The sequence below is a fragment of the Salvelinus fontinalis genome, chromosome 4, assembly GCF_029448725.1.
Source record: "Salvelinus fontinalis isolate EN_2023a chromosome 4, ASM2944872v1, whole genome shotgun sequence".
In the NCBI taxonomy this organism is placed as follows: Eukaryota; Metazoa; Chordata; class Actinopteri; order Salmoniformes; family Salmonidae; genus Salvelinus; species Salvelinus fontinalis.
This window is the reverse complement of record NC_074668.1, coordinates 15,808,393-15,823,135: the sequence shown is the minus strand read 5'-3', so window position 1 is coordinate 15,823,135 and position 14,743 is coordinate 15,808,393. Positions and strand designations below refer to the sequence as shown.

General features: G+C 45.8%; 1 protein-coding gene across 3 annotated transcripts in view; it reads right to left on the bottom strand.

The window, feature by feature from the left end:
* Nucleotides 1-7,432: 7,432 nt before the first annotated feature.
* The window catches only part of fibcd1a (fibrinogen C domain containing 1a), a 120,939-nt gene continuing 113,628 nt past the window's right edge, over nt 7,433-14,743 (bottom strand). For all 3 annotated transcript variants that reach the window (XM_055918895.1, XM_055918894.1, XM_055918893.1), the window contains one exon: nt 7,433-10,262. In XM_055918895.1, the coding sequence (XP_055774870.1) occupies nt 10,000-10,262 (263 nt within the window). In that variant the 3' untranslated portion in view covers nt 7,433-9,999. The remainder of the gene's footprint in view (nt 10,263-14,743) is intronic.

Here is a 14,743-nt window from a genome sequence, read left to right as displayed (position 1 = left end):
GTTGAACCGGGCTGTGGGTGAGCACTGGAGATCTAGTGCCTACTATACGCACCTCTCCCTTAGGCTCCACTCCCACATTTGCCCGGTACGAGCGGAGCGCAGGCATAGGACGCACTGCACCCTCCCAGCGCCCCGGAGACACAGTATGCAGAGCCGGCGCAGGATACCCTGGACCGAAACGGCGTACCGGAGACCAGACACGCTGAGCAGGCACAATACGCCCTGGCTGGATGCCCATATTCGCATGACACTTTCGGTGGGCTGCCCTATAGCGCACCGGGCTATGGGCACGTACTGGCGACACCGTGCGCTTAACCGCATAACACGGTGCCTGACCAGTAACGCGCTGCTTATAATAAGCATGAGAAGTGAGCTCAGGTCTGCTACCTGGTTTAGCCACACCCCCCGTGTGCCCCCACCCAAATTTTTGGGGGGGCTGCTGCCTCTCGTACCTGTCGCGCTGCCATGCTGCCTCCTCATATCGCTGGCTCCTCTCTCCGGCTGCTTCTGCTCTCCTAGCTGCCTCCACCTGTTCCCATGGGAGGCGATCCCTTCCAGCCAGGATCTCCTCCCATGTGTAGCAGCCCTTGCCTTCCAAAACGTCTTCCCATGTCCATTCCTCCCTCTTGCGCTGCTCTTGCTGCCGCTGCCTGTTACCACGCTGCTTGGTCCTTTTGTGGTGGGTGATTCTGTAACGGCTTTCTTCCTGGGATGAAGGAGAGGACCAAAACGCAGCGCGACTAGTGTTCAACATGTTTAATAAGGAATAATAACGTGAACACTACAAGCTACAAAACAATAAATGTGAAAACCAAAAACAGTCCTATCTGGTGCAGAACACAAAGACAGAAAACAATCACCCACAAACCAACAGTGCAAACAGACTACCTTAATATGGTTCCCAATCAGAGACAACGTAAAACACCTGCCTCTGATTGAGAACCATATCAGGCCAATTAGACAAACCTAAACAACGAAACACATAACATAGACTACACCCACCCAGCTCACGTCCTGACCAACTAAACAAAGACTAAACAAAGGAAATAAGGTCAGGAACGTGACAGGTATAACAATGGGGACTGCAGTTATGAGTCAACCCATGCATCACTAACTCTCCACCCCTTTTGTTTTACACATTACTTGGACACCTCCCTAAAAAGGATAGATTTTCTACAACTGACCGTTTGTGTCAGTAACTTGTGGTGTTTGCAGTTCAGTCTGAACACGAAGAACTGAGAGTTGCTGTAAACATCAAACTGTACTGTCTGTGTACTTCACTGACTCTGATAGCCCTGGTAAGGAACAGACCTGGGTTCCAATCAAATACTATTTAAAATTATTTCAAAAACTTTATCTGGGTTTAATTTGAGTTTGCCTGGCACAATGGAACCAATAGAACAAGAGTGCAAACCCCTCCCATTTGGTGCTCCAGGCAGAGTAGAGCAAACTAGAGCTAAAGTATTTTAAATATTTCCAATAGTATTTGAACCCACGTCTGCTGAGAAACAGAACAGCAGGAACACAGGCTTCTTATAGGGTGATGATGACAGTGAATCAACACACCATATCGCTCCCCATTTTCTCTTGTACACCTCACACAACAACCCTGTGCTGTCAGAATGTCATTTTCAAATACTTCACCCAATGAGTCTATTGCTGCAACATGGTGGGATAATTAGAATGTTTGGCTGGATGGGGCACACACAGTTTATGAATCAACTACTTGTTTCCTGGTGCCATAATGGCCTGTTGTTAATTGCATAATGATGCTTGGTGTCACGAATACTACCGAAGGTGACTCCCCTTCCCGTTCGGGTGGCGCTCGGCGGTCGTCGTCGCCGGTCTACTAGCTGCCACCGATCCCTTTTCGTTTATGTCTGTCTGTAACGGCAGTCCTCCTCCTCTTCATCTGAAGAGGAGGAGTACTGAGGGAACCAAGGCGCAGCGTAGTGAAAAGACATTTTATTAACGAAACACGAACTTGATTAAACTAACAAAAACAACAAACGGTGTAGACAGACCTAGACGACGTACTTACATAAAACAAGAAAAACGCACGAATAGGAATATAGGCTACACAAACCGAACAAACCGTAAACAGTCCCGCGTGGTGTACAGACACAGACACGGAAGACAATCACCCACCAAACGAACACTGTGACAACGCCTACCTAAATATGACTCTTAATTAGAGGAACGCCAAACACCTGCCTCTAATTAAGAGCCATACCAGGCAACCCAAAAACCAACATAGAAACAGAAAACATAGAATGCCCACCCAAACTCACGTCCTGACCAACTAACACATATAACAAACTAACAGAAATAGGTCAGGAACGTGACATAACCCCCCCCATAAGGTGCGAACTCCGGGCGCACCAGCACAAAGTCTAGGGGAGGGTCTGGGTGGGCATCTGACCACGGTGGTGGCTCAGGCTCCAGGCGAGGTCCCCACCCCACCATAATCAATCCTAGCCTCCATCTCCCCCTAAAAATGTCCACCCTCATTCTACCCCCACAAAATCCTCTTGGTAACATCACTGACAGGGACAACACCGGGACAGAGAGATAGATCAAGACAGAGGGATAGCACAAGACAGAGGGATAGATCAGAATATAGAGGTAGCTCAGGATAGAGAGGGAGATCAGGATAGAGGGGCAACTCCGGACTGAAGGGCAGCTCCGGACAGAGAGACAGCTCTGGACTGAGGGGCAGTTCTGGGTATATAGCCGTTTCTGGCTGAAGGGCAGCTCATGGCTGACTGACGAATCTGGACGCTCATGGCAGGCTGACGGCTCTCGACGGTCATGGCAGGCTGACGGCTCTCGACGCTCATGGCTGGCTGACGGCTCTCGACGCTCATGGCAGGCTGACGGCTCTCGACGCTCATGGCTGGCTGACGGCTCTCGACGCTCATGGCTGGCTGACGGCTCTCGACGCTCATGGCTGGCTGACGGCTCTCGACGCTCATGGCTCGCTGACGGCTCTCGACGCTCATGGCTCGCTGACGGCTCTCGACGCTCATGGCTCGCTGACGGCTCTCGACGCTCATGGCAGGCTGACGGCTCTCGACGCTCATGGCAGGCTGACGGCTCTCGACGCTCATGGCAGGCTGACGGCTATCGACGCTCATGGCAGGCTGACGGCTCTCGACGCTCATGGCAGGCTGACGGCTCTCGACGCTCATGGCAGGCTGACGGCTCTCGACGCTCATGGCAGGCTGACGGCTCTCGACGCTCATGGCTCGCTGGCGGCTCTGGACGCTCATGGCTCGCTGGCGGCTCTGGCTGCTCATGGCTCGCTGGCGGCTCTGGCAGATCCTGTCTGGCTGGCGGCTCTGGCAGATCCTGTCTGGCTGGCGGCTCTGGCAGATCCTGTCTGGTTGGCGGCTCTGGCAGATCCTGTCTGGTTGGCGGCTCTGGCAGATCCTGTCTGGTTGGCGGCTCTGGCAGATCCTGTCTGGTTGGCGGCTCTGGCAGATCCTGTCTGGCGGGCGGCTCTAGCGGCTCCTGTCTGGCGGGCGGCTCTAGCGGCTCCTGTCTGGCGGACGGTTCTGTAGGCTCATGGCAGACGGGCGGCTTTGCAGGCTCATGGCAGACGGGCGGCTTTGCAGGCTCATTGCAGACGGATGGCTCAGATGGCGCTGGGGAGACGGATGGCTCAGATGGCGCTGGGGAGACGGATGGCTCAGATGGCGCTGGGGAGACGGATGGCTCAGATGGCCGGATAAGGCGCACTGTAGACCTGGTGCGTGGTGCCGGAACTGGAGGCACCGGGCTAAGGACACGCACCTTCATGCTAGTGCGGGGAGCAGGGACAGGGCACACTGGACTCTCAAAGCCTACTCTATACCTGGTGCGTGGTACCGGTACTGGTGGCACCGGGCTGAGGGCAAGCACATCAGGATTAGTAGGGGGAGAAGAAACAGTGTGTACAGGGCTCTGGAGACGCACAGGTGGCTTAGTGCGTGGTGCCGGAACTGGAGGCACCGAACTGGATACACGCACTACAGGGAGAGTGCGTGGAGGAGGAACAGGGCTCTGGAAATGCACTGATAGCCTAGTGCGTAGTGTAGGCACTGTAGGTACTAGGCTGGGGCGGGGAGGTGGCGCCGGAAATACCGGACCGTGCAGGCGTACTGGCTCTCTTGAGCATTGAGCCTGCCCAACCTTACCTGGTTGAATGCTCCCGGTCGCCCGACCAGTGCGGGGAGGTGGAATAACCCGCACCGGGCTATGTAGGCGAACCGGGGAAACCATGCGTAAGGCAGGTGCCATGTATGCCGGCCCGAGGAGACGCACTGGAGACCAGACGCATTGAGCCGGCCTCATGACACCTGGCTCAATGCCCAATCTAGCCCTACCAGTGCGGGGAGGTGGAATAACCCGCACTGGGCTATGCACTCGTACAGGAGACACCGTGCGCTCTACTGCGTAACACGGCGCCTGCCCGTACTCCCGCTCTCCACGGTAAGCCTGGGAAGTGGGCGCAGGTCTCCTACCTGCCCTTGGCCCACTACCTCTTAGCCCCCCCCCCCCAAGAAATTTTTGGGTGTTACTCACGGGCTTTTTGGGCTTCCGTGCAAGACTCCTCCCCTCATAACTCCGGTTCCTCTCTCTCTTTTCCTCCGCTCTCCGAACTGCCTCCAGCTGTTCCCATGGACAGTGATTCACTTTAGCCCATGGTCCTTCTCCGTTAAATACTTGCTCCCAACTCCACAAGTCCTGTATACTCTCCCGTTGCTCGAAATTCCGCTGCTTGGTTCTGGATTTCTGGTGGGTGATTCTGTAACGGCAGTCCTCCTCCTCTTCATCTGAAGAGGAGGAGTACTGAGGGAACCAAGGCGCAGCGTAGTGAAAAGACATATTTTATTAACGAAACACGAACTTGATTAAACTAACAAAAAAAACAAACGGTGTAGACAGACCTAGACGAAGTACTTACATAAAACAAGAAAAACGCACGAATAGGAACATAGGCTACACAAACCGAACAAACCGTAAACAGTCCCGCTGGTGTACAGACACAGACACGGAAGACAATCACCCACCAAATGAACACTGTGACAACGCCTACCTAAATATGACTCTTAATTAGAGGAACGCCAAACACCTGCCTCTAATTAAGAGCCATACCAGGCAACCCAAAAACCAACATAGAAACAGAAAACATAGAATGCCCACCCAAACTCACGTCCTGACCAACTAACACATATAACAAACTAACAGAAATAGGTCAGGAACGTGACACTGTCTAATTGTTTTCACCTGTTTCTTGTTGGGGTTTTTGGGAGGTGTACTATTTAGTTTAGTTTCGCCCGCTAGTGTTTGTGCGGGATTATTTTGTGTGTTCATGTTACGTCGGGAGTGGATTATTTGATTGTGGGTTTTTCGCTGTCCAGCTTATTTTAAACAGTGGTCTGTGGGTTGTGTTTGCGCCTGTGTTTTGGCGTCACCCTTTTTGTACCTGTTCCTGTTTTCGCTGTGGACATTAAAGCGTTTTGTTCCCGTAAAACTTTTGCTCTCTCTGCGCCTGACTCTACACCCATCATTCACCTGACTTTACACTTGGATGTCGTAGGTTATTCCATCCATCCATTGAATTCTTAATGCTTAGCTTCCTCATTGACAAAGGTTTGTTGCGCCTAGAGCCATAATTAATGTGCTTGCTTCAAGACTACTCTAGACATTCAACATACTTCTTCTCCCTACTTTTCTTTAGACCACAATTTATCTTAAACCTTTTAAGCTAGACACCCCATTCCATTTCTAAAACGTGTAGACATACCACACATAGATTGCAGCTGTTTGATACCATTTGTAGTTTTTAAACTATAAAGTATTTTGAAGTATTTTGTCCTCTTAAAAATATTGCAGAACAGAAATACCTTCTACCAATCAGGAGATGAAACTATTTAAGTAACCGCATCACCTTCTCTCCTTCCTTGTTTCTAAACTAGGCTAACTTCCCACTGACGTTTCTAAAGGCACCGTCTCACCATTCCTGGTCTGTAACACTTGATTGCAACATTTAAAGATGCCTTCAAACAAGAGATCATGTTATATCAAGTGGTCAAAGTGTCCAGAAAGTAGGCTTTGAGAGAGAGAGAGGGGGAGAGAGAGAGAAAGAAAGAGAGGGAAAGAGAAAGAGAAAGAGAGGGAGAGAGAGAGAAAGAGAGGGAGAGAGACACACACACACAAACACACGCACAATCTATTCTAGGCTCATCTTTTCAATTACCTGCTTATGAGCCCCGCTCCAGAAAGCCTTGTTCTAGCCTCCCTGACTTGTGAAGAGTAATTACCAGGCATAAATATGTCGACTGGAGGCAGATAATACAAAATAGGGATGACACAGAAATAGTTCCAATGCACCAAGCATACATACACCAAGAAAATGAATATTTCACAAATGCTGTTGAGAACATTCAAACACAGTAGAAGTATTCAAGAAAAAGAAATGGACATCACCATATCCAGGGAAATAGCCCGGTCAGGAGAGTTGGTTTAGATTGAAAACATCCTGAGCTAATAGTCATTGTAGTATATGATAGACTGTTTACAAATGTCTACCTGGTCTCATTCCGTTCCACTCAACAAACCATTTCTGCCTATTTTTTGGTTCATAAACAAAAAGAAAAATGAACCGAAAGGGAACGGTGATGGACATTGTGCATTTAGGGGAAAAACGATGAGAACAGCAGAAGTCAGTCGTCTTCATAAGGGGGAGTTATATTGAAGGACATGCACAATTTCACGCCTTAGTAACTTCCACGGATGGTGGGTTATGGCTATTAGGGTCTTGGATAAGGATGCAGTTCAACAGATCACCACTAGAGGTTCCAGAGGTCATTAAAGTCACAGACGTACTAATTTCCCTGGAGGATATTGTATTTCTAATATATTATAGCAGCCTATTTATGTAGAAAAAACATATTTTTGTCCCTCCCCAAAATTACAAACTGACAGTAGTCTCTTATTGAGAATGTTTTGTTCACCGCGCAGCGGTCTAAGGCACTGCTTCTAAGTGCAAGAGGTGTCACTACAGTCCTGGTTTGAATCCAGGTTGTATCAGATCTGGATGTGATTGGGAGTCCCATAGGGTGTTGCACAATTGGCCCAGCGTCGTCCAGGTTTGGCCGGGGTAGGCCGTCATTGTAAATAAAAATTTGTTCTTAACTGACTTGCCTACTTAAATAAAGGTAAAAAAGATTGTGGAATCATGGATTATCATCTAATTTAGTAGCCTTAATATAATGAGCTATACCATAAGGTTACAATCATAACAAAGAAAGAACTAAGCTTGTAAAATGATAAATGTTAGTACATGTGAGATACCTTTATTAAACTTCTAAACAGACATTACCACCCAGACCCTTCAAACCTTTATTTTCAAATGCTGTGAACAGATAACTATACACATCAAAACAATGGTTTAGTTTTTTATTCCTTTTGAGACAAAAACATACAAATTATACTGTGTGTCAATCGCAACGTATCTGCTTTTAAAGTGCTCATATTGGACTGAGGGATCTTTTATAACAACAGCAGACCATTATAAACAGATTCAAAATAATATCAACATTAAAATCTTACCTTCAAGCTGGAATCCTTATTGGTTAAACTGCCACGTTAGATTGCAATATTACAACAACAAAGAAGTTACTGTAAACAACAAACACTGTTTTTTTCCGCCACGGACATCTCTGTCCTGCTTCATGAACAAAACAATAACAACGGCCGTTGGGCAGACAGTTGCGCAGTTTCCCTTACTGCGGATTCCATCTTTTGAGCTTCAGCCAAACTTAGACAGATCTCTCTACCTATCACATATTGGTGAGGTTAATAAGATATGTTTTCACTCAACCTTTAAACGGAAACATTAGCCACATCATGACAAAACAAACAGAGGTTAAATAAGGAAATAAATAAATACATGATTACAGTAAATAAACAATGGCTGCAACATAATTCAGAATTCATAGAAGACCACCACATTCCCAGTAAACACATACTGTACCTACCACATAATGTCATCTCAAGACTCCAAGTTGTGAGCCTCAATGTGCTACTACAACTTTGTAACAACACATTTTTACATTTTAGTAATTTAGCAGACACTTTTATCCAGAGCAACTTACAGAAGCAATTAGGGTTAAGTGCCTTGCTCAAGATCACAACAACTTATCTTTCAACTAGGCTTCGGTTACCTTCGGTAACTTGCTCAACAGTCTTATAGGCTACCTACCTGCCGCTAGCCTACCTGACATGTTGTCATTCTGACTTTTACAGCTGAGGAGGCACCACACAGATGTACAATTGTCTGCTGCCACAAAGGCATCGAAAGCAATGTCAAGTCACTGTAAAGAAGGAGAAAGACACACTGTACAGTCCTACTGTACCAGTGACACAATGCCATTCAATGCCTGGCCAAATGGCTGCTTTTTGTGGGGAATGAGTTGCCAGAAGTCATTGTATTATGACACAAATAATGCGTTTTGGATATGTTTTTTTTCTACTGTGGGTGCCCGTAAGGGAATCTCAATATTTGGTATTGACTAAAGAACACGGTTTGCCTTACTTCTTAACCACCTCCTGTACAGACGCATCACTGAAGAGGACTGAGACTAGAAGGCTGTGTTTACACAGATAGCCACATTCTGATCTTTTTTTACACTCCTTGGTCTTTTGACCAATCACATCAGATCTTTTCACATCAAATCTTTTTCAGAGCTGATCTGATTAATGAATTGAGCTGCCTGTGTAAATGCAGCCAAAAACCAGTATACTGAAACAACTGATTTGAGTTGAGTCAAGACAGCATATCAGTGAACAGACTTGTCTCTCAGTGATTGTAAAGTAAGGGAGAGAAAGTGAGAGACAGGGAAGCCTCCACATGACAAGGAGCTGAACTTATAGGCTAGTAGCTACTGTCTGGGAAGGTTTCCACCACCAACTGGAAGTCTACACAGATACAGGCCTCTGATCATAATTGGCCCAGCCAGCTGGCCGAGCCCCCTCACCTATGCTCTTCATTCTCTCTACTACCTCTGTCACAGGTCACACACGCATGCCACTCAAAGCCAGTCTTGTGTGGTCAATGTCTTTTGAAAATGTTACATAAAAAACGAGGCTGCCATTTATGAAGTGATTGGCTTGAAAACCACTGTCTGACTGATATAATGTCTTTGTCATGAATGTGTCTTACTGGGCACAGGACTAACACATGATCACAAGGTATGTCTAGGGTTTAACCGGGAGCTAGGGGTCAACCATTAGCTAGAGGTTAACCAGGAGCTAGGCGTCAATCAGAAGCTAGGGGTCAACCAGGAGCTAGGGGTCAACCAGGAGCTATGGGTCAACCTGAGCTAGGGGTCAACCAGGAGCTAGGGGTCAACCAGGAGCTAGGGGTTAACCAGGAGCTATGGGTCAACCTGGAGCTAGGGGTTAACCAGGAGCTATGGGTCAACCTGGAGCTAGGGGTCAACCAGGAGCTAGGGGTCAACCAGGAGCTAGTGGTCAACCAGGAGCTAGTGGTCAACTAGGAGCTAGTGGTCAACCAGGAGCTAGGGGTCAACCAGGAGCTAGGGATTAACTAGGAGTTTTGTAACACTTAGGAGAACTCAGGATGCTGTCAGATGCAAAGATAACTGTATATACAAGTAACAGGGACAGCCAAAATAAACTGTAAGAAATTCTATTAATTTAAGGGAATGAGAGAAATCCTAACATTTCATATTTCAAAATTCCACAATGATACTGTAGTTTTGACATTACCTGCATTATTTTGACATAATTATTACAAACATGATCAGATCAGCGAGAGATTGCAAAAGGTTACAAAACCTTGGAGGCTTCAACACAACACCACAAGAGGGGATGAGAATGTTTTTGGACAGGGGTTACAGTACGAGCATAGTCCTCATTCTGATTCTCGGCAGGCTGAGTGTCTTTAAAGTCCATTAGTCTATGGTTTCTCGTAGTATTGTTTCCATCTCATTTGTTCTCCTCTCTCGTGGCCCTAATCTTCATCTCTGCGAATTTGAGGGAGTACTGCCAACCCGTCCAGGAGGACCACTCGATGCCGTCGGCGTAGGAGGTGTGCTGCCCACGCAGGTACTGTCCGTTCAGGTTGGACGTGTGGCAGTTGCGGTACCACCAGGCGCCGTGGTAGAAGGAGGCACAGTTGTTCTCTGAGTGATCGTTATCTTGGTCCTTGGTGGTGAATTTCATCCCATTGTGTTTGAGCATTGAGTCACCTTAGACAGACAGACAGACAGACAGACAGACAGACAGACAGACAGACAGACAGACAGACAGACCGGCAGACCGACAGACCGACAGACCGACAGACCGACAGACCGACAGACAGACAGACAGAACAAAAAGAGGGGTGGGTGCAGCAGCAGGGAGTACAGAGAGACAGAGACAGAGAGGGAGGGTGGGTAATGAGAGAGGTACAGTGTTAGCTCTCACCTCCACATCCAGCATGTTAGCACTTTGACATTTTGTCAGGATCATAATGACAGGTGTGGTGGTACTGTACTGTACTGTATATGTGTGAGAGGTTTAACAACAAGGACCATTACAGCTGGGTGAAATATAATAGTAAACTGCTAATTGAAAATAAATGAACACCACAGGGACAGGGAAGTCAGTTACTTCCCTTTAGACAGGTTCTGTGTGTGTGTGTGTGTGTGTGTGTGTGTGTGTGTGTGTGTGTGTGTGTGTGTGTGTGTGTGTGTGTGTGTGTGTGTGTGTGTGTGTGTGTGTGTGTGTGTGTGTGTGTGTGTGTGTGTGTGTGTGTGTGTGTGTGTGTGTGTGTGTGTGAGAGAGATATGTGTGGGTTGAGTGTGTGTGTGTGAGCGTGCGCGCGCGCGTGCGTGCGTGCGTGCATGCATGCGTGTGTGCTTGAGAGAAAGAGAGAGATATGTGTGGGTTGAATGTGTGTGTGTGTATGTGTATGTGTGCGTGTGCGTGTACGTGTGCGTGTGTGTGTGTGAGCAGATTAGAGGGAGGCATGTAGAGAGGCTGTAGGCTTTATGTGCTGCTGCAGTGGTGGCCTTATCAAACCCTATGATGTACTGTATGTCTCAGGGATGTAACGTAGCAGCCAGTGGCATGTTAATCTAATCCCCTCTCAGTCTAGCACCAAGCTACTCTGCAGGTGCTGATTCTGCTGTGACTGGACAGCTGCTTCTTTCCCACATAGCACCGTGGTTTCTTGTACTAATGTCCTCTCAGATGCTTATTTTGCTTCCATACAGTATGTTATGTCTTCATTGTCTTGTAATTTTGGGCTGATGGTAATGAGGAAAATCTCTCCCCATCTATCCCACTATGCAGAGCACAGATCATGTTGTATATTTCAATTTTCCACCAGGAGCCTCGGTATAGACTTATTTAACTCTTGTTCAACCAGGTGAGTTGGCTGAGAACAAGTTACACTGTAGTATGTGAGGTCAGATTGTGAATTTAGCCAGAACACCATGGTTAACTCCCTTACTCCTACGACAATGCCATCGGATTCTTACAGACCGCATCATTTGTTATGTTCTTGAAGACTGTGAAGAGAAATACACTCACACACACACCTCGTGGGGACCTAAAATGTATTTCCATTCAAAATCCTATTTTCCCTAACCCTTAACCCTAATCCTAACTCTAACGCCTAACCCTAACCCTAATTCTAACACTAACCCTAACCCCTCCTCATTGGGATTTGGGAAATGTCCCCATGAGGGAGAATTTCCCTTATTTTACTATTCTGTGGGGACAATTGGGGATTTTAGGTCCCCATGAGGATAGAAGAAGAAGACCACACACGCACACACGAAAAACACACACACGACCACATTCCCACACATTATTCTTAGTATTATTAATTTGATTTATTTTCTCTTTCTTCTTATTATAATTTTTGAAATAGTAGTATTTTCCTTTAGTCATAGTGTTGTTAGTTTAAATGTGGGTTGCTGTTCCTGTCTATTAGAGTTCTGTATTTTGTCATGCTATATGTTGTGTGTGGTTCCCAGGAAGGAGAGCTGCTACTGCTTCAGCAGCTAATGACGATCTGAATAAAAATCATGAAGATGAAAGAGAGTGGTGATGAGAATAGTAAAATCATGAAGATGAAAGAGAGTGGTGATGATAATAGTAAAATCATGAAGATGAAAGGGAGTGGTGATGAGAATAGTAAAATCATGAAGATGAAAGAGAGTGGTGATGATAATAGTAAAATCATGAAGATGAAAGGGAGTGGTGATGAGAATAGTAAAATCATGAAGATGAAAGAGAGTGGTGATGATAATAGTAAAATCATGAAGATGAAAGAGAGTGGTGATGAGAATAGTAAAATCATGAAGATGAAAGGGAGTGGTGATGAGAATAGTAAAATCATGAAGATGAAAGGGAGTGGTGATGAGAATAGTAAAATCATGAAGATGAAAGAGAGTGGTGATGATAATAGTAAAATCATGAAGATGAAAGGGAGTGGTGATGAGAATAGTAAAATCATGAAGATGAAAGGGAGTGGTGATGAGAATAGTAAAATCATGAAGATGAAAGAGAGTGGTGATGATAATAGTAAAATCATGAAGATGAAAGAGAGTGGTGATGAGAATAGTAAAATCATGAAGATGAAAGGGAGTGGTGATGAGAATAGTAAAATCATGAAGATGAAAGGGAGTGGTGATGATAATAGTAAAATCATGAAGATGAAAGAGAGTGGTGATGAGAATAGTAAAATCATGAAGATGAAAGGGAGTGGTGATGAGAATAGTAAAATCATGAAGATGAAAGAGAGTGGTGATGAGAATAGTAAAATCATGAAGATGAAAGAGAGTGGTGATGATAATAGTAAAATCATGAAGATGAAAGAGAGTGGTGATGAGAATAGTAAAATCATGAAGATGAAAGAGAGTGGTGATGAGAATAGTAAAATCATGAAGATGAAAGAGAGTGGTGATGAGAATAGTAAAATCATGAAGATGAAAGAGAGTGGTGATGAGAAAAGTAAAATCATGAAGATGAGAGAGTGGTGATGAGAATAGTAAAATCATGAAGATGAAAGAGAGTGGTGATGAGAATAGTAAAATCATGAAGATGAAAGAGAGTGGTGATGAGAATAGTAAAATCATGAAGATGAAAGAGAGTGGTGATGAGAAAAGTAAAATCATGAAGATGAAAGAGAGTGGTGATGAGAATAGTAAAATCATGAAGATGAAAGAGAGTGGTGATGATAATAGTAAAATCATGAAGATGAAAGAGAGTGGTGATGAGAATAGTAAAATCATGAAGATGAAAGGGAGTGGTGATGATAATAGTAAAATCATGAAGATGAAAGGGAGTGGTGATGATAATAGTAAAATCATGAAGATGAAAGGGAGTGGTGATGATAATAGTAAAATCATGCAATTGCACAAATCGCAGTGTCAGTTTATTAGGGAAAACTGTAGTCCTATGTCAGTCTGCCTCTCTTCCTATGGAAGAAGTACCCCGGAGCATTGTTGGCTTACCTACAGCACCTCTTATCAACAAGCTTGTGGATTACTGAGAAAAAGGTTGGCAACCTTTATAATATTGAATTATTGTAAACATAGTGGCAGGATATGATAATGAAACACTGTATTAATGATTAACATCTTAAATTCTGTAAGAAGCCTCCGAAAAAGGATGCCTACTGTACCATTATAAAAATGTAATGCAATGTAATGTAGGACACATTTGAATAAAAAATCCTCAGAGAAACCTACAACGAGAGCAGCGAAAGTATTTAAACATGCAACAGAACTCATAATCATAATGAATACATTAAAACATCAGAGAGAACTTATGCGCTTCTCCACGAGCATTGTAGCAAAAATTATTCAACACTCCTGGGTAATCGTATTCCTTTTTGGCCCTCCTAATGAAACGGTTAAAACATTTCAGCTAGGTAACAAACTGTCATTAAAGCGTTTATTTTAAGTTCTGAGAGTAAGCACTCAAGGTGTTTACCAATTCTCTCTCTCTCTCTCTCTCTCTCTCTCTCTCTCTCAACTAGAGCTGTTGCGGTCTCTCTCTCTCTCTCTCAACTAGGGCTGTTGCGGTGTCTCTCTCTCTCTCAACTAGGGCTGTTGCGGTCTCTCTCTCTCTCTCTCAACTAGGGCTGTTGTGGTCTCTCTCTCTCTCAACTAGGGCTGTTGTGGTCTCTTTCCCTCTCTCTCTCTCTCTCAACTAGGACTGTTGTGGTCTCTCTCGCTCTCTCTCAACTAGGGCTGTTGCGGTCTCTCTCTCTCTCTCTCAACTAGGGCTGTTGTGGTCTCTCTCGCTCTCTCTCAACTAGGGCTGTTGCGGTCTCTCTCTCTCTCTCTCAACTAGGGCTGTTGCGGTCTCTCTCTCTCTCAACTAGGGCTGTTGTGGTCTCTCTCTCTCTCTCTCAACTAGGGCTGTTGCGGTCTCTCTCTCTCTCTCAACTAGGGCTGTTGTGGTCTCTCTCTCAACTAGGGCTGTTGTGGTCTCTCTCTCAACTAGGGCTGTTGTGGTCTCTCTCTCAACTAGGGCTGTTGTGGTCTCTCTCTCAACTAGGGCTGTTGCGGTCTCTCTCAACTAGGGCTGTTGTGGTCTCTCTCTCTCTCTCTCAACTAGGGCTGTTGCGGTCTCTCTCAACTAGGGCTGTTGTGGTCTCTCTCTCTCTTTCTCTCTACTAGGGCTGTTGTGGTCTCTCTCGCTCTCTCTCAACTAGGGCTGTTGCGGTCTC